This window comes from Salvelinus fontinalis, chromosome 5 (genome assembly GCF_029448725.1).
Source record: "Salvelinus fontinalis isolate EN_2023a chromosome 5, ASM2944872v1, whole genome shotgun sequence".
Classification (NCBI taxonomy): domain Eukaryota; kingdom Metazoa; phylum Chordata; class Actinopteri; order Salmoniformes; family Salmonidae; genus Salvelinus; species Salvelinus fontinalis.
Window position 1 is genome coordinate 7,060,342 of NC_074669.1, and position 23,686 is coordinate 7,084,027.

The 23,686-nt window shown below is 45.8% G+C and overlaps 1 protein-coding gene across 1 annotated transcript in view; it reads right to left on the reverse strand.

The window, feature by feature from the left end:
- LOC129854835 (phosphatidylinositol 4-phosphate 3-kinase C2 domain-containing subunit alpha-like) overlaps positions 1-23,686 on the reverse strand; it is a 67,271-nt gene that overhangs the window by 15,346 nt on the left and 28,239 nt on the right. Inside the window, exons 5-19 of the mRNA XM_055921972.1 lie at positions 22,207-22,318; positions 20,772-20,851; positions 20,575-20,638; positions 20,175-20,321; positions 17,752-17,785; positions 17,324-17,576; positions 11,689-11,811; positions 10,901-11,068; positions 10,510-10,612; positions 8,114-8,256; positions 3,117-3,305; positions 2,698-2,791; positions 2,477-2,571; positions 1,681-1,861; positions 557-661 (exon numbers count right to left, since the gene is read on the reverse strand). Coding sequence (XP_055777947.1) covers positions 557-661; positions 1,681-1,861; positions 2,477-2,571; positions 2,698-2,791; positions 3,117-3,305; positions 8,114-8,256; positions 10,510-10,612; positions 10,901-11,068; positions 11,689-11,811; positions 17,324-17,576; positions 17,752-17,785; positions 20,175-20,321; positions 20,575-20,638; positions 20,772-20,851; positions 22,207-22,318 — 1,891 coding nt within the window. The remainder of the gene's footprint in view (positions 1-556; positions 662-1,680; positions 1,862-2,476; positions 2,572-2,697; positions 2,792-3,116; positions 3,306-8,113; positions 8,257-10,509; positions 10,613-10,900; positions 11,069-11,688; positions 11,812-17,323; positions 17,577-17,751; positions 17,786-20,174; positions 20,322-20,574; positions 20,639-20,771; positions 20,852-22,206; positions 22,319-23,686) is intronic.

Genomic DNA, 23,686 nt, shown 5'->3' on the forward strand with positions numbered 1-23,686 from the left:
TCCAAATCTTTCTACTATACATGAAACAGGGGTGGCATATGTTGGTCTTGCCTAGGGCGACAGCAGAACTGCTAGAGAAGGGCGTGAGGAACAACATTTGCCTCTAATTGACTTGCGTTTGCAGAGGACATTGGCCTGCTCAAAGTGAGCTTCTGCTGTTGGGAAGTCAAAACTGTCCAACTCCTTGGAGCAGCTTGATGCACATCAGCCTTGTTACCTTGTCCTCAAGAAGGAGCGATCTGGAGGCTGTCTTTACTCTGTTTTGAAGAAAGAATCCCCTCTCGGGCGGACACACAATTGCAATGGATTTTTTCATACAGTTTGGCGGGCAAGAATTTTATTTATCCGCTTTACATAGATTTTTTTTTAAATAATAATTGTTTTTATTTATTTTTATTTAAAATCGGCCAAAAGCTGGCTAACAGAAACCCTGGTATGGGTCATAGCCCATATGTTGTTGAGATGGTAAAAATGATTTTGATGGTCAAATGGGCATTTGTAGAGTGAATGGTCAAGCTTTGGGTTACTGTTTCCATTGGTGGACAATGGACTTTACCTTGATGTTGAGTTGTTTGGCCTCCAGGCTGGGGCTGAGGGGAAGCCTGCAGCTGTTCCTCTGGAAGAATGACTGCACCCTCTCCAGACCCTCCTGGAGCACCACCTGGACACACACACAAATAGTTGAATTACTGTCAACCAATTAACGTTGTACAACGCTTTATTTCATCGTTTAGCTGATATTTACAACGGAATTACAAGGTAAAAATGGAAACTTAAACACAATTGGTAAATAACTGGTACCAAATGAAATAAAAGGGATTTTAACCCCTTCAGTCCCGAGACCCCAGCCAAAATCCTGTTTCCATTTATCTCCATGTCCAGCCCTTATATTTAGCTTCACAATGAGGTGTTTTACAATTTTCCTTTCAGGACAACCAACCAGGGCTAAAAGTAGAACACAACACTATTTGACAAACAGTTGCATTCATGAGTTTTATTGACAAATGTCAATAAACAAAATAAAGTCTGCTCAAAATGAATTTACATGAATGCTGTAAGCACAGAAATTGTTTGCTCAGTGGGAAATGAATATCCAACTAGTCAGTGACAACTCTGTGGAGTTTGTGACAGCAACTATGTGAACTTATTAAAGTATTATAGACACTATGTCCTGGGATTTCCTTTGATTTTCTACATAGAAGAAGCCTGTACCTTCTAACAACTCTTGTGTAGCTTGTGAGCGTCATAGAGCAAAACATGTTAGATGTGCATGTTCGATAGAGTCTCAGCTTTTCATAGATTGGTTTGAATTACAAACTACTAAAACCTTTCTGACTACAGATGTTTTTGTAAAAAAAAAACCTGGCCCCGGGCCCCATCCGAGAGCCGCCCGTCTCACAAACACCGCTCTAGCTCAGACCCGGTAAATTACACAGACGGTTGGTTGGTACCAACGGATGCCGAAGAAATAGACGAAGTCTATAGCTCAAACTCACAATGTTTAAAAGGGGTTTGAGGTCCTAAATCACATGGGCGGGACTCATTGGGTTAACAAGACATCCCTACCATAAGTAAATACAAGATGAACAGCTGACTGTAAAATAAAGTGTTACCAAGCCCTTTTAAAGGCTCCCTGAGGTATAGGTTGGACATTCTAGTAGTGTTTCCTAGCCCCATCACCTGTCGTGTGGAGCCCCCGGCCTGCCGGACCTTCTCGGCCAGCTCCCCCAGCAGAGTGACCAGGCGGGTCTGTTTGTCCAGCTCATCCCGGAGGCCGGCCCCACACAGACACAGCAGGGACCCCAGCACTTGGTCGTACCTCCGGCCAAACGCTGGGTCTAACACTGCATCTCTCAGTAGCCTGGTGGGGGAGAGAGGATCAGAGTACAATGGGATCGGACAAAGCAGTTGATATCGCTAATAGCTCCGTATAGATTACTGTGGCTTTTTAGACACAATATTCTTACTACATGTAGTCCTACGACAGTTCCCAGCCTAGATACTGACTTAAAATTCTCTGTTTTGGGTGTCCGGGACAAGCACACTACCTCCTGTTCCATAAAGGTCCAGATCACTTAGCAGACGCCATGTATATCTATATACTATGCTACACAATATGCTATATATTATACATAATAAATAAGGCCCATGGGGGTGTGGTATATGGCCAATATATCACGACTAAGGGCTGTTCTTACGCACGGCGCAACGCAGAGTGCCCGGACACAGCCCTTAGCCGTGGTATATTGGCCATATACCACAAACCCAAGAGATGCCTTATTGCTATTATAAACTGTTTACCAATGTAATAAGAGCAGTAAAAATAAGTGTTTTGTCATACCCGTGGTATACGGTCTGATATACCACAGCTGTCAGCCAATTAGCATTCAGGGCTTGAACCACCCAGTTTATAATATGCTATGTTATATACACTATGTTATATACTATGCTACTAGTTCAGTGGGTGGAGACTCACCAGTACAGGTAGTGGGCGATACTGACGTTGCCCTGTGCTCTGGACAGTAGGAACATGACCAAGGCATTCTTTAGGTGACACTCAAACTTCAGGGCCTGAGAGCCAAAAGAACATGGACAAGGAGATGGGGTGAGAAAAGCATTAGCAGTCACTAACAAACTGATTTCCTGTGTGTGTGTGTGTGTGTGTGTGTGTGTGTGTACATACTACAGACTGTTTACCTGCACTAGCTGAGGCAGGTAGTCGGCCAACTCGTCATCACTGGTGGATTCGATCCAGCGGACAGCCACACTCCTCACCTCTGTGTCAGCAAACCTGCAGGACAGAAACAAAGACTGACAGAGTGACCTTCAACCTGTGTTCCTTACAGTAAAGTACAATCTGACTGACTACCATTTATTGAACTATAGTCAAACAGGTGATTTAATTAGTATAGGTTACATTCTCTTAGATCTCAAGCTAACACACACACAGAAATATAAAGACTCCTGTGATATCAACTTGCACCTCCCATTTTACAAATCAAACTTTTTTCTATTGACCATAAGTCAAACTAGAGCTCTCTCAAACAACTTGTGTTCAAGTGTTCAAGAGAATCTGTGTCTGTCTGTCTGTGTGTATATGTGTGCGCCACACATACTTAGCGTCAAGCAGCTCCAGAGCACAGACTGGTTGGAGCGAGGGCCAGTGATGGAGGAGGGAGTGGATCTCAGCCATGCTGCCCCAGTCCCAGCTGGGGGCGCTGGCCAGCACCTTGGGCAGGCTATGGGTGTGAGCCCGGCAGTGGTGCCGCTGATCCCACAGCAGCTGGCGGTCGGCCCGCGTCAACCTGTGAGAGGGAGGGAAGAGGGAGGGGCATAAACAATAAAATCAATCTTTTATTTATTTGTATTTTTTTCTTCTCCCCAATTTCATGGTATCCAATTGGTAGTTACAGTCTTGTCTTATCGCTGCAACTCCCGTACGGACTCAGGAGAAGCGAAAGCCGAGAACCGTGCGTCCTCCAAAACACAACCTAACCAAACCGCACTGCTTCTTGACACAATGCCCACTTAACCTGGAAGCTAGCCGCACCAATGTGTCGGAGGAAACACCGTACACCTGGCGACGACCGTGTCAGCGTGCACTGCGCCTGGCCCGCCACAGGAGTCACTAGTGCGCGATGGGACAAGGACATCCCTGCCGGCCAAACCATCCCCGAACCCGGACAACGCTGGGCCAAATGTGCGCCGCCCCATGGGTCTCCCGGTCGCGGCAGAATGTCTAGTGGCACAGCTAGCACTGTGATGCAGTGTCTTAGACCACTGCGCCACTCAGGAGGCACCCACAATCCATCTTTATTGATTTGTCAAATAGAGACAACGGAAAAGGTTAATTTCGCTATTACAGTACCCCTCATACTGTACATACACATGACCGGCTGGGAGCAGCACAGGGTCCACCACAGAGCAGGTTAGGGGTTAGGCTGGGAGCAGCACAGGGTCCACCACAGAGCAGGTTAGGGGTTAGGCTGGGAGCAGCACAGGGTCCACCACAGAGCAGGTTAGGGGTTAGGCTGGGAGCAGCACAGGGTCCACCACAGAGCAGCGCCCCTGGAGCACGTTTGGGGTTAAGTGCCTTGCTCAATGGCAGTAGGTGAGTCATAGGATGGGTCAAAACAGACCACTGCTGACAGGGTCATCACTATCTGGCAATAGGATGGACAGCAGTGTGACATTATCGCTACCAATGCCAAAATGCTTCAACCTTACCCAGTCTAAAGCCATTCACTAGTTAGCAACGTACCCTCTGATGATATACCCTTTATTGCACATGTTAGTGAGTCCTTTGTAACTTGGTCATCTAGAGGCCATCCTGGGCGGCATGGGCTAGTGGGAGACCAGGCATGGGCTTGTTGGAGTCTTATACCAGCCATTTCCTTTCAAATCAGTGAAGGGAACTGAACAAGTGCACACTAGCTGAAGTCTCTTGTTCTAAGAGAATCTTAATGACTCAGAAATACACCCTAACAAAACAGATGGCAAAAGAAGAAGTTCAAACCACAGAAGGTTAACATGGGAGTAAATGAGAGAACGCTCAGAGAAAGTCAAAGCGATTAGTGCCTCAGAAGAAATGGCTCTCTGTGGAGGCTGAAAAAGGCTAATGGATTTGGCTGGCAGCCTGGCAGAGGTTGGCAGTGGGTGTAAGTGGGCATTTATATGCCCACAGTTAAACGTCTGGGGGAACAGACACTCTGGAATGAAAACAGATAGACGTCTATGGTCTGGGTCTGGGAGGACTGGAGAGTCATTTGGGGATGAAGACTTGAAACTTCCATCATAACATCCTACATAAGAGTGCTATGAAATTCGTTGCTATAAACCTGGACTTGGAACTACTCTCTGGGTGCAGGTATAGGGCACCAGCCTGCAAGAAAATCACAACTAGACAATAATTTGTGCCAGGTGTGATATCTCTCCTAAACAGCTGGGGTTAATGCCCCTATCCATCCAGTAAGGTGTGATATCTCCCCTAAACAGCTGGGGTTAATGTCCCTATCCACCGAGTAAGGTGGGATATCTCCCCTAAACAGCTGGGGTTAATGTCCCTATCCACCCAGTAAGGTGTGATCTCTCTCCTAAACAGCTGGGGTTAATGTCCCTATCCACCCAGTAAGGTGTGATATCTCCCCTAAACAGCTGGGGTTAATGCCCCTATCCACCCAGTAAGGTGTGATCTCTCTCCTAAACAGCTGGGGTTAATGTCCCTATCCACCCAGTAAAGTGTGATATCTCCCCTAAACAGCTGGGGTTAATGTCCCTATCCACCCAGTAAGGTGTGATATCTCCCCTAAACAGCTGGGGTTAATGCCCCTATCCACCCAGTAAGGTGTGATCTCTCTCCTAAACAGCTGGGGTTAATGTCCCTATCCACCCAGTAAGGTGTGATATCTCCCCTAAACAGCTGGGGTTAATGTCCCTATCCACCCAGTAAGGTGTGATATCTCTCCTAAACAGCTGGGGTTAATGTCCCTATCCACCCAGTAAGGTGTGATATCTCTCCTAAACAGCTGGGGTTAATGTCCCTATCCACCCAGTAAGGTGTGATATCTCCCCTAAACAGCTGGGGTTAATGTCCCTATCCACCCAGTAAGGTGTGATATCTCCCCTAAACAGCTGGGGTTAATGTCCCTATCCATCCAGTAAGGTGTGATATCTCCCCTAAACAGCTGGGGTTAATGTTCCTATCCACCCAGTAAGGTGTGATATCTCTCCTAAACAGCTGGGGTTAATGTCCCTATCCATCCAGTAAGGTGTGATATCTCCCCTAAACAGCTGGGGTTAATGTCCCTATCCATCCAGTAAGGTGTGATATCTCTCCTAAACAGCTGGGGTTAATGTCCCTATCCACCCAGTAAGGTGTGATATCACCCCTAAACAGCTGGGGTTAATGTCCCTATCCACCCAGTAAGGTGTGATATCTCCCCTAAACAGCTGGGGTTAATGTCCCTATCCACCCAGTAAGGTGTGATATCACCCCTAAACAGCTGGGGTTAATGTCCCTATCCACCCAGTAAGGTGTGATATCTCTCCTAAACAGCTGGGGTTAATGTCCCTATCCACCCAGTAAGGTGTGATATCTCCCCTAAACAGCTGGGGTTAATGTCCCTATCCACCCAGTAAGGTGTGATCTCTCTCCTAAACAGCTGGGGTTAATGTCCCTATCCACCCAGTAAGGTGTGATATCTCTCCTAAACAGCTGGGGTTAATGTCCCTATCCACCCAGTAAGGTGTGAGCTCTCTCCTAAACAGCTGGGGTTAATGTCCCTATCCACCCAGTAAGGTCAGTAGGCTGCTCTTTAACTTCATTGGCATATACTGTATATAACGATCCTGAACTTGTTGTCTACTGTACTGTTGTTGTCCTTTTCTTAATGCCATTTTTATTTTATTTTTTAAATTTGATCCCCTTTTCTCCCCAATTTTCTTGGTATCCAATCGCTAGCAATTACTATCTCTTCTCATCCCTACAACTCCCGTACGGGCTCGGGAGAGATGAAGGTCGAAAGCCATGCGTCCTCCGAAGCACAACCCAACCAAGCCGCACTGCTTCTTTAACACAGCGCGCCTCCAACCCGGAAGCCAGCCGCACCAATGTGTCGGAGGAAACACCGTGAACCTGGCCCCCTCGGTTAGCGTGCACTGCGCCCGGCCCGCCACAGGAGTCGCTGGATCGCGATGAGACAAGGATTCCCTACCGGCAAAACCCTCCCTAACCCGGACGACGCTAGGCCAATTGTGCGTCGTCCCACGGACCTCCCGGTCGCGGCCGGCTGCGACAGAGCCTGGGCGCGAACCCAGAGACTCTGGTGGCGCAGCTATCACTGCGATGCAGTGCCCTAGACCACTGCGCCACCCGGGAGGCCTTAATGCCATTTTAAACGTGGAAAATAAAACCAGTAAAGGAAAAGTCAAGATATGTCAGGGCAGCAGGAAAGGTAAAGATATGTCAGGGCAGCAGGAAAGGTAAAGATATGTCAGGGCAGCAGGAAAGGTAAAGATATGTCAGGGCAGCAGGAAAAGTGAAGATATGTCAGGGCAGCAGGAAAAGTGAAGATATGTCAGGGCAGCAGGAAAAGTCAAGATATGTCAGGGCAGCAGGAAAGGTCAAGATATGTCACGGCAGCAGGAAAGGTCAAGATATGTCAGGGCAGCAGGTATCAGCTTATGACAGACGCAACAGTTATGCTGACAAACTGTTAAGAAACATCCATCATAAGGCCCGACATAACACTACTATAATTGTAACAGTTGTCATGGCAGCTAGTATCAGCTTCTGAAATCAGACCCATCCAAGATAGGTAATGTAGGTAAGCTAACTTCCTTGCATAATGCCTAGCCAACTAGCTAGGGTCTTTGCCTAAGACATTGATTCAAGAGTATATTTGGTGTCAGTAGTCACCACAGTCAGTGCCACCTTAATTTGTCCTCCTGTTGTAGCCTGTGTTTACTTTGGCTTAGCACCCAATTCACCAAACCTGCCCTTGATAAACAAATGCCCTACTGCTGGGACATAACATTATCTTTGTGTATTAAGTCTTAAGCATAGTAACATTTGCATGTGCCCAATTTTTGGGGAATACCTTAATACCTTGGCTGGATCTCATTAGAAAGTAGATAGAGGATTACATCATCACTAAAACAAAGGAAAAAGCTACACAGTACAATATTGTGTTTAAAAACAACTTAGCTGTTGCCTTGTAGACAGGCCACTCCCCAAATAAGAACTCTAAGCAACAGTCCGACAGCGGAACAGTCCGACAGCGGAACAGTCCGACAGCGGAACAGTCCGACAGCGGAACAGTCCGACAGCGGAACAGTCCGACAGCGGAACAGTCCGACAGCGGAACAGTCCGACAGCGGAACAGTCCGACAGCGGAACAGTCCGACAGCGGAACAGTCCGACAGCGGAACAGTCCGACAGCGGAACAGTCCAACACAAAATCATTATGCGATACACACGCCCGCAAGTCAAATTTTTCTCCAATTGATATCGATCAGGATTTAGGTAAAGTTCTAGCCTGTTACATAAGCGGATCTCAAGTTAGGGGGGGGGGGGGTTGGCCCTTACTGAAGTGCCCCAGTAACTCATACGTACCCGAAGGTGGAAGCTCGGCTGCAGAGTTTGTCCACCTGGCGGCGCAGGTCAGGGTCTAGCTCCTCCAGGGTGTTTGGATCAGGGCTGGGTCTCTCCTGGGGTCCCACGTACAGCACATCCACCGCTGGGCTGGGGAAGTCCACCTGAAGGGGGTCAGAGGTCATGGAATGGTAAAGGCATCCGCATACTAGGTTTGGTTTGTCCTAGCAGAATTTGACTAGGCGAAGCAAATGTCTGTGCCTCGCATACTCCCTTAAAAATATATTCGGTTGAAAAATTTGAAGAAAGCAGTAATATATTACTGTTTGTCACGTTTTTGAGATGCCATAGCAACAACATAGGTAGAATCAATCTAAGCCAAATCAAGAAATCTGTCATAAATGTGTACGTTTTTGCATCTAGCTAAGATGTTTAGTGCCGTGTTTCTCAAGTGAATTTTTTTTTACATGAAAACTAGTCGTCTCTCATTGGACAACAAACACTTAATTGAAGGATCCCTACTCTTGACCAATAATCAACGAGTGGGGGGTGTAGATATCAGCTACAGAACTTCGGGTTCCTCAAGAAAAATTGTTGTGCTCGAACAGCCGGAAAAAAACATACTGAATACTGCTGAACACCCAAACTAACAATAACGTCACAAAATATTGTCATAATATATGCGCAAACTGTTTGGACGGTAAAGCTCTAGGTAGAAACACACACTTATTAGGTCGCCACAGAAGAGGAAATATGTTTGCGAGACCTTGGTCCTGTTTGAAATACTTAACAAATAAGCATCTTTCATTTTCTTGAGGTAAAAACAGATCTAACATGACTGAACAGGTGCTTGCTTTCCAATGGCTGAATCACTGATTGCTTTGAGGAAGCGCGCATTTAAAACAGTGCCTGTACATTACAACATTGCAGAAGATTGACTTTAATGGTAAAGGCCGTTCCAGTAATTCCCAATTATATTGGTTGTAAAATGTCACATTTATATGGGTATTCCCGTGTGTGTGTGTAGAGTGGTGTTTGTGTATTTTATTTATTTAACTAGGCAAATAATGTGTGTAGGGTGGTGTGTGTGTGTAGGGTGGTGTGTGTAGGGTGGTGTGTGTAGGGTATAGAGTGGTATGTAGGGTATAGAGTGGTGTGTGGTGTAAAGTGGTGTGTGTGGTGTGTGTGTGTGTGTGTGTGTAGAGTGGTGTGGTGTGTGTGTGTGTGTGTGTGTGTGTGTGTAGAGTGGTGTGGTGTGTGTGTGTGTAGAGTGGTGTGGTGTGTGTGTGTGTGTGTGTGTGTGTGGTGTAGAGTGGTGTGGTGTGTGTGTGTGTGTGTGTGTGTGTGGTGTAGAGTGGTGTGGTGTAGAGTGGTGTGGTGTAGAGTGGTGTGGTGTAGAGTGGTGTGGTGTAGAGTGGTGTGGTGTAGAGTGGTGTGGTGTAGAGTGGTGTGGTGTAGAGTGGTGTAGAGTGGCGTAGAGTGGCGTGGCGTAGAGTGGCGTAGAGTGGCGTGGCGTAGAGTGGCGTGGCGTAGAGTGGCGTGGCGTAGAGTGGCGTGGCGTAGAGTGGCGTGGCGTAGAGTGGCGTGGCGTAGAGTGGCGTGGCGTAGAGTGGCGTGGCGTAGAGTGGCGTGGCGTAGAGTGGCGTGGCGTGGCGTAGAGTGGCGTGGCGTAGAGTGGCGTGGCGTAGAGTGGCGTGGCGTAGAGTGGCGTGGCGTAGAGTGGCGTGGCGTAGAGTGGCGTGGCGTAGAGTGGCGTGGCGTAGAGTGGCGTGGCGTAGAGTGGCGTGGCGTAGAGTGGCGTGGCGTAGAGTGGCGTGGCGTAGAGTGGCGTGGCGTAGAGTGGCGTGGCGTAGAGTGGCGTGGCGTAGAGTGGCGTGGCGTAGAGTGGCGTGGCGTAGAGTGGCGTGGCGTAGAGTGGCGTGGCGTAGAGTGGCGTGGCGTAGAGTGGCGTGGCGTAGAGTGGCGTGGCGTAGAGTGGCGTGGCGTAGAGTGGCGTGGCGTAGAGTGGCGTGGCGTAGAGTGGCGTGGCGTAGAGTGGCGTGGCGTAGAGTGGCGTGGCGTAGAGTGGCGTGGCGTAGAGTGGCGTGGCGTAGAGTGGCGTGGCGTAGAGTGGCGTGGCGTAGAGTGGCGTGGCGTAGAGTGGCGTGGCGTAGAGTGGCGTGGCGTAGAGTGGCGTGGCGTAGAGTGGCGTAGAGTGGCGTGGCGTAGAGTGGCGTGGCGTAGAGTGGCGTGGCGTAGAGTGGCGTGGCGTAGAGTGGCGTGGCGTAGAGTGGCGTGGCGTAGAGTGGCGTGGCGTAGAGTGGCGTGGCGTAGAGTGGCGTGGCGTAGAGTGGCGTGGCGTAGAGTGGTGTGGCGTAGAGTGGTGTGGTGTAGAGTGGTGTAGTGTAGAGTGGTGTAGTGTAGAGTGGTGTGGTCACCTGCAGTATAATCCTCTCAGCCAGGTTCTTCCTCCCGGCTGCAGCAGAGGAAGCCTGAGGAGACGTCCACAGACACAGCAGCTTGGTCCCACTCATCAGCACCCTGAAACACACACCTAAGTATTAACATACATAGTCACACACACACACACACACACACACACACCACTCTATACCCACACCACACCCCTCACACCACACTCACAACGCTACAAACACACACACACACACACACACTACCCAACACACACTACCCATCATTCTGAATCCCCAATACAGCTATTACACACAATTAACTCTTGAAACAGACCACAAGACTATGCCATACAACACAAAAGACACACAGAAATTGCACACCCACACTACTAAAATGTATGTGGTTGTGCAATACCGTCGAAAGTCAAATAGGGGCAGGGAGACTTTGCCCAGCAGCTCTGGTCCTTTGCGTTGTTTGTTGGAGTCTGGGGAACCGCTGGCGTTCTGGTTCAGAACCCCGAAGAGAGAGAGAGTCAGCATGGACTCCAATGGAAGCAGGGCCACCGCCATTGGGAAGTTGATCCTGGAGAGAGAGAGAGAGGTCAATTTGAGCAAAGCAAGGCGCAGCATCGCTTATCTTGATCACACAATGAGTAGTTATTTGTGGGATGTGAGGTCATTTTTGTAGATCAGTGATTCTGCGCAGTCTGACTGCATATAGTTCATCTATATCACATACTAAACATGTATGCACTGACTGTACCCTTAAGTTCCTTTGGATAAAAAAAAAAGTGTCTGTTATGTGGAATCTGTTATTATTACTAGTAATTGTATCCAGTGGTTGACCAAATGATACATGTATTACAAGGTAACAATCCTTTAAATGTTGTCATGTCTTATCAGTTTGTATTATTGTCCTGCTATGTTTGTGGTGTTGGTGACTGGGCCTGTGCAACAGATGCCAAGGAAATTTGACCCTAGTTGACATCTGACACTAAATGGGAAATTCAAGATTGGTATAGGCACAAAATTCAATACTATAGATTAGGAAAACACAATTATAGATTAGATCAGCTATTATTGATTTGGTCATTTGCTTCATGATCACGTACACAAAAACAGAATATACACACATAAGTGTTATGTATAATGTCTTGTCTAACGGTATTGTATTTCTATGGGTAGAGGGCAGTAGTGACGTACAGTTCGTCCCATTTGATGTGGTAGAAGAAGCTCTTGTAGGTGCCGACTTTCTTGGACTGGATGGGCTTGAACAAGTTCCGGCCATTGTGTGTCAGAGCACACATCATGTAGTACTTCTCATAGCTGCAAAAGAAGGGAGGAAGGAAAGAGAGTAAGAGAAAAAAGGAAGGAAATTAACTAAATTATTCTGGAGTTAAAATCCATCTTTGTACAGAGAAAAAAAAAATGGTGTTAAGTTGGCTCTGTGTATTTCACAGTTCACATTTTTGATGAAAGACATTTTTGACATTATGAAAGACCTGACATTCCATAAGCTCCAATGAGAAAACCAGGCAGTGAACCATTTAGGATTCCAAAATATTTTCTATTACTCAATGCCATCTGTCTTGTGCTTCAACACAGCACAGTGTGCATGCGTTCACTGTTGCTGGTGACATGATGCATCACTGTGCCTACAGATGGTGTGTGTGTGTGTCATAATACGCTAGCCACAACAGAGCAGAACAGTCAAACCTTAAAGATGAGACGATTCCAGCCATGCCAAAACGTTGGAGTAACTGTTAGTTCAAGACTAAATATTTACGGGACGCATTTCTCGTCGTGTTACGGGATTAATATTTTCAGACTTCCATTGATATGGTGCTCAGAAAAGGTTTTCCATGCCTCCTAAAAATGCACTATATATACAAAAGTATGTGGCCATCCCTTTAAATTAGTGGATTCGGCTACTTCACCCACACCCGTTGTTGACAGGTGAATAGAATTGAGGACACAGCCATGCAACCTCCATAGACAAACATTGGCAGCAGAATGGCCTTACTGAAGAGCTCAGTGACTTTCAAAATGTGGCACCGTCATAGGACACCACCTTTCCAACAAGTCAGTTCGTCAATTTTTTGCCCTGCAAGAGCTGCCCCGGTCAACTGTAAGTGCTGTTATTGTGAATTGGACACATCTAGGAGCAAAAGTGGCTCTGCCGTGAAGTGGTAGGCCACACAAGCTCACAGAACGTCCTCGGTTGCAACAGTCACTACAGAGTTCCAAACTGCCTCGAAGCAAAGTCAGCACAAAAACTGTTCGTCGAGAGAGTGTCATGAAATGGGTTTCCATGGTCGAGCAGCTGCACATAAGTCTAAGATCATGCACAATGCCAAGCATCAGCTGGAGTGGTGTAAAGCTCGCCGCCACTGGAGCAGTGAAAACACGTTGTCTGGAGTGATGATTCACGCTTCCCCATCTGGCAATCTGACGGACGAATCTGGGTTTGGCGGATGCCAGGAGAACGCTACTTGCCCCAATGCAGTGCCAACTGTAAAGTTTGTTGGTGGAGGAAAAATGGTCTGGGGCTGTTTTTTCATGGTTCAGGCCCCTTAGTTCCAGTGAAGGGAAATCTTAACGCCACAGCATACAATGACATTCTAGATGATTTTGTACTTCCAACATTGTGACAACAGTTTGGGGAAGGCCCTTTCCTGTTCAGCATGACAAACAGGTGTCCACATACTTTTGGTCATGTAGTGCAAGCTCTTGGACGATGCCCTATGGATGACGGGCAGAAGGAAATAGCCTGTTATTACCAGTGCCTCTCTGTTTTTAACCCTCGTTGACCAAGCACAAAGGCACAGGCATTCCGGAACACATTTTCCAGTGGCATTTTGGACCAGCCTCCCTCCCACCAAGCCTGGCTTGTGTTCATTATGCATCAAACTGTCAGGGACTGCCAGTGTTTTAAAACATTTTCCATTGTGTGCCATAATGAACACAACCCTTGAGTTGGGTTGGCGCCCCCCTTTGGTTTGTGCTGTGGTGGAGATCTTTGTGGGCTATACTCGGCCTTGTCTCAGGATTGTAAGTTGGTGGTTTTTGTAAGTTGGTGAGTTTTTCCTAGCCACCGTGCTTCTACACCTGCATTGCTTGCTGTTTGGGGTTTTAGGCTGGGTTTCTGTACAGCACTTTGAGATATTAGCTGATGTACGAAGGGCTATATAAAATAAACTTGATTTGAGTGAGACAATCAAAATGTGTCACTCCAAGTCTCCACTGTCGTGCAAGATTGTGCTCACTGAATGGAAAGGTTGGCTCAAGTCTCTTCCAGGAAGAAAGATGGATATAGATACAATAGAGCCGCGGAGGAATTGGATACTGTTGCGGAAAATGAGATGCGGAGAGAAACAAGAGGTGTAAGAGAGCAACGGTATCAGTTCTAGGGCCAAGTCCTTCTTAAAGGTGAAAACTATAGTTTCTAGTGTCTTCCTTAATGCAATTAAGTCCACTTCAAATGATACCACTTTCTTATATTGAACTAAAATATGTTCAAAAGAACTTGGCCAGGGAAATAAAGGTGTAATGCAAAAAGTGAAAGTTACACCAAATGACAGGCACTGACAAGTCCATTCAGAAATGGGCAAACAGAAAGTGATTATTAGGATGGGACTGGTCAGTAACCAGGAGTAAAGATTTTTTTTTTTTTTTACTGGGGATCTCTCTTTCTTGGCTCAGTTCATAACATACGTTCCTGGGTGTGCAACTGTGCACATCTGCAACAACAGAAGAGTCACTGTCCAATTATCGAGCAACAGCACCTAGCAGACATTCCAGCCTCACGCAACATTCACCAGAGTTTTGGACTCGAGTCACAAATTTCATGACTTGAGACTCGACATAAAATAAAATAATGAAACTTGACTCAGAGCCTCAACTTTGACTTGAGAAATTATCTGGCCATGTTTTCTAATGCTCTGTCTCTCATTTTGTGGCACAGAGTCTACGTGGATTACTCTACACACAGTCAGAGACCGTAGCGTCGCCCTTGCAAAAAAACCTGCAACAGTTTGGCTAGTGAAACTCACACTCGGCACTCTGATTGTACCAGCAAACAGGTCGCGTGGTGAGCTAGGGTACAAATAGCTGATTTGCTGTACCGCTATAGGGTGCAGCACAAACATCAAATTATAGGAAGAGAAGATTATTTATTATGGAAAACATGCAGCTCCAAAAATTGTTTGGTGATTAAGAATATTTTGCAAGCTCATCAGCAATGGGGCAACAATTACTAGCATAGGAGTCAGAACGTTGAATAAGATAAAATTGTTCCATGTATGCATGTGTTAATCTCAATAATAATTAAGTCTGATTAAGACAAATGTACGTGGAAATAAAGTTTTACATTGTAGAACCAGTTGATTGGTTGTAATTGCCAATTTGGTAATTGTTTGGTCCTGGAGGCCTACCTTTCAGACCGCCTGTTAGACAGATTCCATTTGGTTTCTCAAGGGGAGGCCGTACAGTCTTGCCCTCTACCGGTGTCCATTCAGATAGGACAGGTTAAAAGGATTCTCAGGTACATTTGTTTACATTTTAGCCAGTAGTCACAAAGTACCGGAGCATGTCTTTAAGTCTGATACAGAGGCTATTTCTTATTACCTGTGTACAGTTCCTTCAGAAAGAATTTAGACCCCTTGACTTTTTCCATATTTTGTTACGTTACAGCTGTATTCTAAAAATGATTAAAAATGAGCAAAACTGGTTGTTAGAAATGTTTGCAAATTCATACAAAATAAAACAGAAATAGCTTATTTACATAAGTATTCAGACCCTTTGCTATGAGACTCGAAATTGAGCTCAGGTGCATCCTGTTTCCATTGATCATTCTTGATATGTTTTTATAACTTGCTTGGAGTCCACCTGTGGTAAATTCAATTGATTGGACATGATTTGGAAAGGCACACACCTGTCTATTTAAGGTCCCACAGTTGACAGTGCATGTCAGAGCAAAAACCAAGCCATGAGGTCGAAGGAATTGTCCATAGAGTTCCGAGACAGGATTGTGTCGAAGCACAGATCTGGGGAAGGGTACCAAAAAATGTCTGCAGCATTGAAGGGCCCCAAAAACACAGTAGTCTCCATTATTCTTAAATGGGAGAAGTTTGGAACCACCAAGAGACTCTTCCCAGAGCTGGCCCCTGGCCAAACTGAGCAATCGGGTGAGAAAGGCCTTGGTCAGGGAGGTGACCAAGAACCCAATGGTCAATCTGACAGAGCGCCAGAGTTCCTCTGTGGAGATGGGAGAACCTTCCAGAAGGACAACCATCTCCGCAGCACTCCATCAATCAGGCCTTTCTGGTAGAGTGGCCAGACGGAAGCCACTCCTCAGTAAAAGGCACATAACAGCCAGCTTGGAGTTGACCAAAAGGCACTTGAAGGACTCTCAGACCATGAGAAACAAGATTCTCTGGTTTGATGAAACCAAGATTGAACTCAGGCCTGAATGCCAAGCGTCACGTCTGGAGGAAACCCGGCACCAAACCTACGGTGAAGCACGGTGGTGGCAGCATCATGCTGCGGGGATGTTTTTCAGGGACTGGGAGACTCGTCAGGATCGAGGGAAAGATGAACAGAGCAAAGTACAGAGAGATCCTTGATGAAAACCTGCTCCAGAGGGCTCAGGACGTCAAACTGGTGCAAAGGTTCACCTTCCAACATGACAACGACCCTAAGCACACAGCCAGGACTGGCTTTGCGACAAGTGGCACAGCCAGAGCCCAGACCTGAACCCGATCTAACATCTCTGAAGAGACTTGGAAAATAGCTATGCAGCGACACTCCCCATCTAACCTGAAATATTTGATTTGACAGTATCGGTAGAGAAGAATGGGAGAAACTCCCCAAATACAGGTGTGCCAAGCTTGGGGCGTCACACCCAAGAAGACTCGAGGATGTAATCACTGCCAAAGGTGTTTCAACAAAGTACAGAGTAAAGGGTCTGAATACTTAAGTAAATGTAATATTTCCGTTTTTTATTTTTAATACATTTACAAAAATGTCTAAAAAACTGTTTTTTCTTTGTCATTATGAGGTATTGTGTATAGATTTCAAACTTTTTTTTCTCATAAATTTTAGAATAAGGATGTAGCGTAACAAAATGTTGAAAAAGTCAAGGGGCCTGAATACTTTCCGAATACACTGTATATTTGGTAAATGCACTGGTATATTTTGGATGATATGGTGCTTTCACCATTGGATCACCAAGACCTGTAAATAAATCTACCATCTGAGCACGTCAACCTGCTGATGTCATGTCCTTACGACTGCTACATGGTCCCCATTTCACAATTACATCATCAAAATGTGTTGTAGACAAAATAATGAAAAGGGCTGTCTGGTAGTCTCAATGAACAGACAAAGATTTGTAGTTGAACAAGTCGTTGCATGGATAGATTTTTTTTTTAGTTGACTTGAGACTTTACTTGCTCTTAGAATGCACGACTTGGACTTGACACTAGTCTTGACCCGTTCTACTTGGGACTCGACTTGAGACTCGGACCTTGCGACTTGCTTCTGACTAGAATAATAGTGACTTGGTCCTACCTCTGACATTCGCTAACAAACCTGGTTGAGGATAAATAAGACAGATGTGTAGCATAGCATCCAAACTTTGTAAAGTGCCATATTGTATTTAGTTAATTATTGTACTGCTTGGTGAGTATGGGGCATAGGTGGGAGGGATCTTTCCTGTTTATTTTTATTATTATCAAACCATCCCCAAAAAGTAGCTAGTAGCAAAACAATGTGTTAGTAAACCACTAGCTAACTGCACTACCATGCCAAGCCAATAGGTGGTGCCTGGTACACTCACCTGCTGACCCAAGCGGCAGAGATGCCATGCATGGCGAACAGGGTGAACTGCAGGTGGTCAGTGGTGCCCAAGGCCTCCTTACAGCTACACCCCTCCACAGGAGACTCCCCCTCGGCATGCTGGGAGATGGATGAGGAGGGGTCAGGGGAGGAGCTAGAGGAGGCGGCGCAGAAGGAGCGCAGGTAGAGCTTAGCCAGGTCATAGACGGCATCCGTCAGAAAGCACATGCTCTCCTCTACGGGGCTGAGGTGACCTGGAGGAGTCAAAGGGTATGAAGAGGGTCATGTTAACGCAAACGATTTGAACTATTTTTGTTGATTTCTGTAAGCAGGAAGTTGCGCCACTGTGTGTGATGATATTCTGATCATAGTCTTGCTGAGCCAAACTTTTAATGTGTGAAAAATGTGACTGGTTGTTGTAGCACTCACCATTTGTCGAGCCACCTAAGGATTTGGAGCCCACCTGAGACAGAAACGTAAACAGATATGAATGATAGAATTCCAGTCCTGTCCTATGCCCATCTCTTCAGTTCAGAGAGCTGTTAGTTTAGTTTATTAGGATCCCCATTAGCAACAGCACATACGGCAGCAACTTTTTAGTTGTTCCATAAAACATACAAACACATGACAAAGTACAGAACTGTTAGAGACAAAATAAATAATAGAGTGATATTGGAAACAGAACAGAATGACTATTTACACGCTTCATATATACATGTTCTTATATACAGTAGAGTTAAATCAGATCTCTAGAGAGAGGAGAGGTGCTGTGACAATATCTTTTTAATACATTTTTTAAAGCTAAACTTTCTTTCCTCTGGTGGCAGAGCCTTCCACGATTACACGGCTCTATACATAACTGTGACGCATTAAATCTGTTTTTGGTTTGGGTACTTTAAAGAAACCCATAGTGGCATGTCTGGTGGGGTATGTATGTCTGCTTGAAGTGTATGGAAATAGATTATACAAGTGGTTAGGCATTTTCTATGGGATGCGCACAGTACTACATAGAGCTATGACTGCATCAAGTAACTGACGCAAGCAGTAGAATCAGATAAAAAATAAAATAAAATACACCTTATGGAACAGCAGGGTCTGTGAAGACACACGCGCATACAAACGCTAGCACTCTACACACGTACATTGAAATAACGTTGTATGGTGATATTATACATTTTGTATTGTAGATATGTAGTGGTGTAATAATGTTATATGATGAACATATGATTATAATATTATCTTCACGAACCCCAGGAAGAGTAGCTGCTGCCATGGCAACAGCTAATGGGGATCCCTAATAAACCCCAGGAAGAGTAGATGCTGCCATGGCAACAGCTAATGGGGATCCCTAATAAACCCCAGGAAGAGTACACAAATATTTCTTAAAAAGACTAGAAGAAAAGTAGTGAATTTCTCCTCAACTCTCAACCATGAAAGACTATCATGCATGTTGTTGATGTTAGTTACGTATGTACAGTTAAGGGCAAGGCATGCTGCTCTGTTTTGAGTCAGCTGCAGCTTTGCTAGGTCTTTCTTTGTTTTACCTGACCATATTACCGAACAGTAATCAAGATCGGACAAGATCAGAGCCTGAACAACTAGTAAAGTTAAAGTGTCAAAAACGCAGAACATCTCTTTATAACAGACATACCTCTCCCCAACTTTGTCAATATGACTTGACCATAATAACTGATCATCCAAAGTTACTCCTAGGAGTTCAGCTCCTTCAACCTGTTCAATGGTAACACATAAACAACTCCAGTTGAGGTTTAGGTCTAAGAGAATGCTTTGAACCAAATACAATGCTTTTGGTTTTAGATGCATTTAAGACCTGTTTATTGTGAATTACCCATTCTGACTGACTAACGCCTTGCTAAGAGTCTCAGTGAGCTCACTGGCTGTAGGTGCTGATGTGTAGAGTGTGCAATCAGCATACATAGTAATTTTAGCTTCTTGCAAGACAAGTGGCAAATAATTTGTAAAATAGAAGAGTAACAGCCCAAGGCAACTGCCTTGAGGGACACCACACTGTAAATATCTGATGTTAGAGAAGCTTCCATTGAAGAGTAAAGAGTTCTATTGGACAAGTAACTCTCAAACCATGTGACGGCAGGTGACAAAGCCATAACGAGTTAATGATTATTTAATTTGAAATCAATAACTGGCTGTACTAAAATCTAACAATAAAGTTCCAAATAACATTTTATTATCCAGTTATCCAATTTTTTCCAATCATCAGTCATCTGAGTCAGTGCAGTACAAGTTGAGTGCACTTCCCTATATGCATGCTGTAAGTCAGTAGTTAACTTAGTTAAAATAGCTTTGTATTTGTTCAACACTGTTCTCCATCAGTTTACTAAGAACAGTAAGCAAACTGATTGGATGGCTGTTAGAGCCAGCAAAAGGTGCTTTACTATATTCAGGTAGTGGAATGACTTTAGCTTCTTTCCACACCTGTGAACACACACACTCCCTTAGGCTTTGGTTAAAGACATGGAAAATAGGGTAGCAATATAGTCTGCTACCATTCTCAATAGTTTCCCATCAAGGTTGTCTATACCTGGTGGCTTATCATTATTGATGGATAATAGTTTTTCCACCTCTTCTAAACTTGACCAAATTCAAAACAGCAATCCTTCTGTTTCATTAGTAGATCTTCATTAGACAAATATGATGGTTCACTGTTGTCACTTCACTTCTCATTTTGTACACTTTACTAGGTGAAATAGTCATCGAAATGAATGGCTACATCAAAAGGTTTTGTTAGTCGGTGCCCGGTAGTAGAGACATGATCAATCCATAGAGATATACATTGATATATTCATGTGATGTTTATGCATCATTGAACGTACCTCTGGCGAGCGAGTCCTGGGGAGGTTGACTGAGCGCTTGACTTTCTTGACTGCCTCCGTGATGGCCTGGGTCTCTACCTCATCCAGGGCACAGCACAGGTTCTTCACCATCTGAACCACCCCATCCACAGTCTTATACTGGGTACTCTGTAGTGGAACAAAGTCTTTGTTAGAGTGTGTGTGAGAGAAATCTCTATTGAGTTACTCAACAATGCAAGTGACACTTGAAACAGCACATTTCTTCCAGGAATTTATAGGCCTTTCCCAATTGTGTGTGAACTATCCACGCAATACACAACTCCCATTCAACGCCTGATAGCAATTTTGCACCACAACCCCACCATACATGTTTAAGGCCTTCAATGCACCATCAAAGAGGTGAATTAACTTAATACATTACCTCATTCTGAAGGCAGATGTTGACTTGATTGTGATAGCCTTCCAGATAGTCAGCCAGGCCTTGTCTGGAGGGGGGGGGGGGGGGGGGGGGGGGGGGCGCGAGAATCAACAGATAGTTATTGGGAATTCCAGATGGCCTTATTTGGCTCCAGACAACAGTGAAGATGATGCAATAAGAAGCAGAAAGGAAGTTCCTACCTGGTGACCTTTTCCTTAAACAGCCTCTCCACTTGGCTCAGGTGCCTCTCCAAGTCCACCGGAGATGAGTCATCTTCCGCCTGCATGCACACAAAGCATGAAACAATGAGATCTCACTCCAGTCTCACTAGGTTCTCAATGGCTGCAGTCCAAACACGTTATTTTTACCCCCTCAGCCCTCATGCTAGCCACTTTCCCTTGGGGGAATCCCCGTTGTAACCGGATGGAGTTTGATTGCCATCTTAAATAGAGGTCCAATTCAATAACGTAGCCACCCTCGGGCCTCGATTTAACTCAAGGGAGCAAGTGAAGAACTCTGATCACTTGTGCGGTTGACATGACCCATAATTTAACACAAACTGTAGTCACGTGTCATACACCGGTGGCGGCAAAGTGTCATATTTAATAAACACAGCTGCGTTTTCGGCTAGACAAAATGACACGAGCTTACTAAAAAATATATAGATGAATTTAGCATTGGCAAATTGGCTTAGTCTTGAGTGAGGAGCCTATAAAAACGTAGCTAACTTCATTAACATATTTTTGGCAATTCTGAAATGTATTGGAATAAATGACCAAACTATAAAACTAGCTGGCCAGCTGTGGGTAACTGTAACTAGCAAGCTACCTGACATGAGTTCTAGCTAGCTACGTTAGCTTACTAGGTACATTAATAGCTTCAGGTTGGTTGTTTTTAAGCTCAACTTCAAGATTTCCACCAAGAAAGTTGCCTCTCCGATCATCACTTTCCCTCGCTTGGGCAAGGCACATTTAAGGGCTGAGGACCGAGTTTGGACTGCAGTTTCTCTAGCTATTGATGTGAGATCTCTCCCTCTGCAAGTCTGCCCGTCGGCCTCTCTCTGCAAGTCTGCCCGTCGGCCTCTCTCTGCAAGTCTGCCCGTCGGCCTCTCTCTGCAAGTCTGCCCGTCGGCCTCTCTCTGCAAGTCTGCCCGTCGGCCTCTCTCTGCAAGTCTGCCCGTCGGCCTCTCTCTGCAAGTCTGCCCGTCGGCCTCTCTCTGCAAGTCTGCCCGTCGGCCTCTCTCTGCAAGTCTGCCCGTCTACCCCTCTCTGCAAGTCTACCCCTCTCTGCAAGTCTACCCCTCTCTGCAAGTCTACCCCTCTCTGCAAGTCTACCCCTCTCTGCAAGTCTACCCCTCTCTGCAAGTCTACCCCTCTCTGCAAGTCTACCCCTCTCTGCAAGTCTACCCCTCTCTGCAAGTCTACCCCTCTCTGCAAGTCTACCCCTCTCTGCAAGTCTACCCCTCTCTGCAAGTCTACCCCTCGGTCTCTCTGTGAGTCTGAAGGTTTGTCTTTCTGGACGTCTGTCTGTTTCATTGACCTTCCTCCAGGCCTCTGACCTCTAGCTGGTCTTTCTTTGTGACAAACACAGACACACCAAAGTGATACGTCGCTGATTGATTGGTTTGTGTCTTACCGATCGTGCCAGATCCCTTCTCATGGTGCTCTGGGAGAGCAGCTGGAGCTTGATCTCTGCCTCCCACTTCCTGCAGTTCTGTACATACTCGTGGCTGCCCAGGCTGTGTTTACTATGGAAAGGACACAGGACCATAGGAGTGGGGGTCAAAGGTCAATATGATATCATGGTCATGTTCATTAGGCACCAATCGGAAGAAAACATCAGGGACTACCTTGGTCCAAAAAGAAACGCTCATGTTCTTTTCCCTTTCAATACGTTTTAAAATGTTTCCTGCCCAACTGAACAACACCCGGCAGTAATATCCTTATGCTCAAAGAATTGTGAGGCACGGGCCCAGTTCCATTTTAGCCTTTAGGCCCTAGCCCTTACCACCTCTCCTTTTGATATTTATAGATCTCAAAGGATGGAATGATGTCAGCAAAATGATGGTGGATCCACCTAGACATCCTATAGGCTATGGTGGGACTTCCAGCATCTTGTTTAAACTTAGCCAGTGGCTAAGCACAATGGTGTTCAATGGTGAGGACCTAGACCAAATGGAACTAGGCCATGGTCACTGACTTATCGGTTCAGGGCAGTGGTGTATACGAGGACATTAAACCAAAGTTTAACATAGAACTAGGGCTATGACGGTCATAGAATTTTGGATGACAATAATTGCCCCCCCCACCCCAAAAAATGTCTCTCCTCCAATCCTGACTGCAAGTGCTGCCATCGAAATATCACTCTATTTTTAGGTGTGCTGCTGCATTGTAGGGGGCGTTGCATAGGTCAGTGATTCCCAAACTGTGGAGCGCGCCCTCTAGGGGTTGGCGGGGTGAGCGGCCATCATGTCTTCAGTCAGCTGCTTGTTCCATCAACAAAAACGGTTCCGGTTATTTCATTTTCTTGACCCCTAACCGTCAGTTACACGGTCATACGGTAATTGTGCCAGCACTATTTAAAACTAAACACTTAACACCCACTTAAAAGTGAAAGAGTTCCCATGAATCTAAAGAGTGAGAGGGGGACCTGACTTGAGATGCTGTGCTTAGCGGGGGCAGGGAGCAATGGAAACATCGGCTGAGTCTAATTCCAGCACCTTCTGAGGGCTTGCCAAGACCAGACAAGGCTGGGAGACTATAGATAAACACACACTGGGGAATTTGCAGCGAGACACAAAGCGAAAAAAGTGTGTGCACGTATAAGTATACATACAATGTGCCTAATAAGTCCTTAAAAAAGGGAGACCTGCTATTGCTCAACCCCTCCGTTGTTTATTAGTAAAAGCATCCAACGCAAAATGGCCAAAAGGAAACATTTTCCTAACACAATTAAAAGACAAATAGCTCCCTGCTTGTGGAATGTTGGCAGTGATCTTATTGATATCCTTCTTTTATCTCACTCCTCTCTCTCTGCCAGGGGACATTGAGGCAGGATTGTGGGAAACGCAGGGGTCAGTGGGGTTTCTGAGTATGCACAGGACTCACTTTTGCAG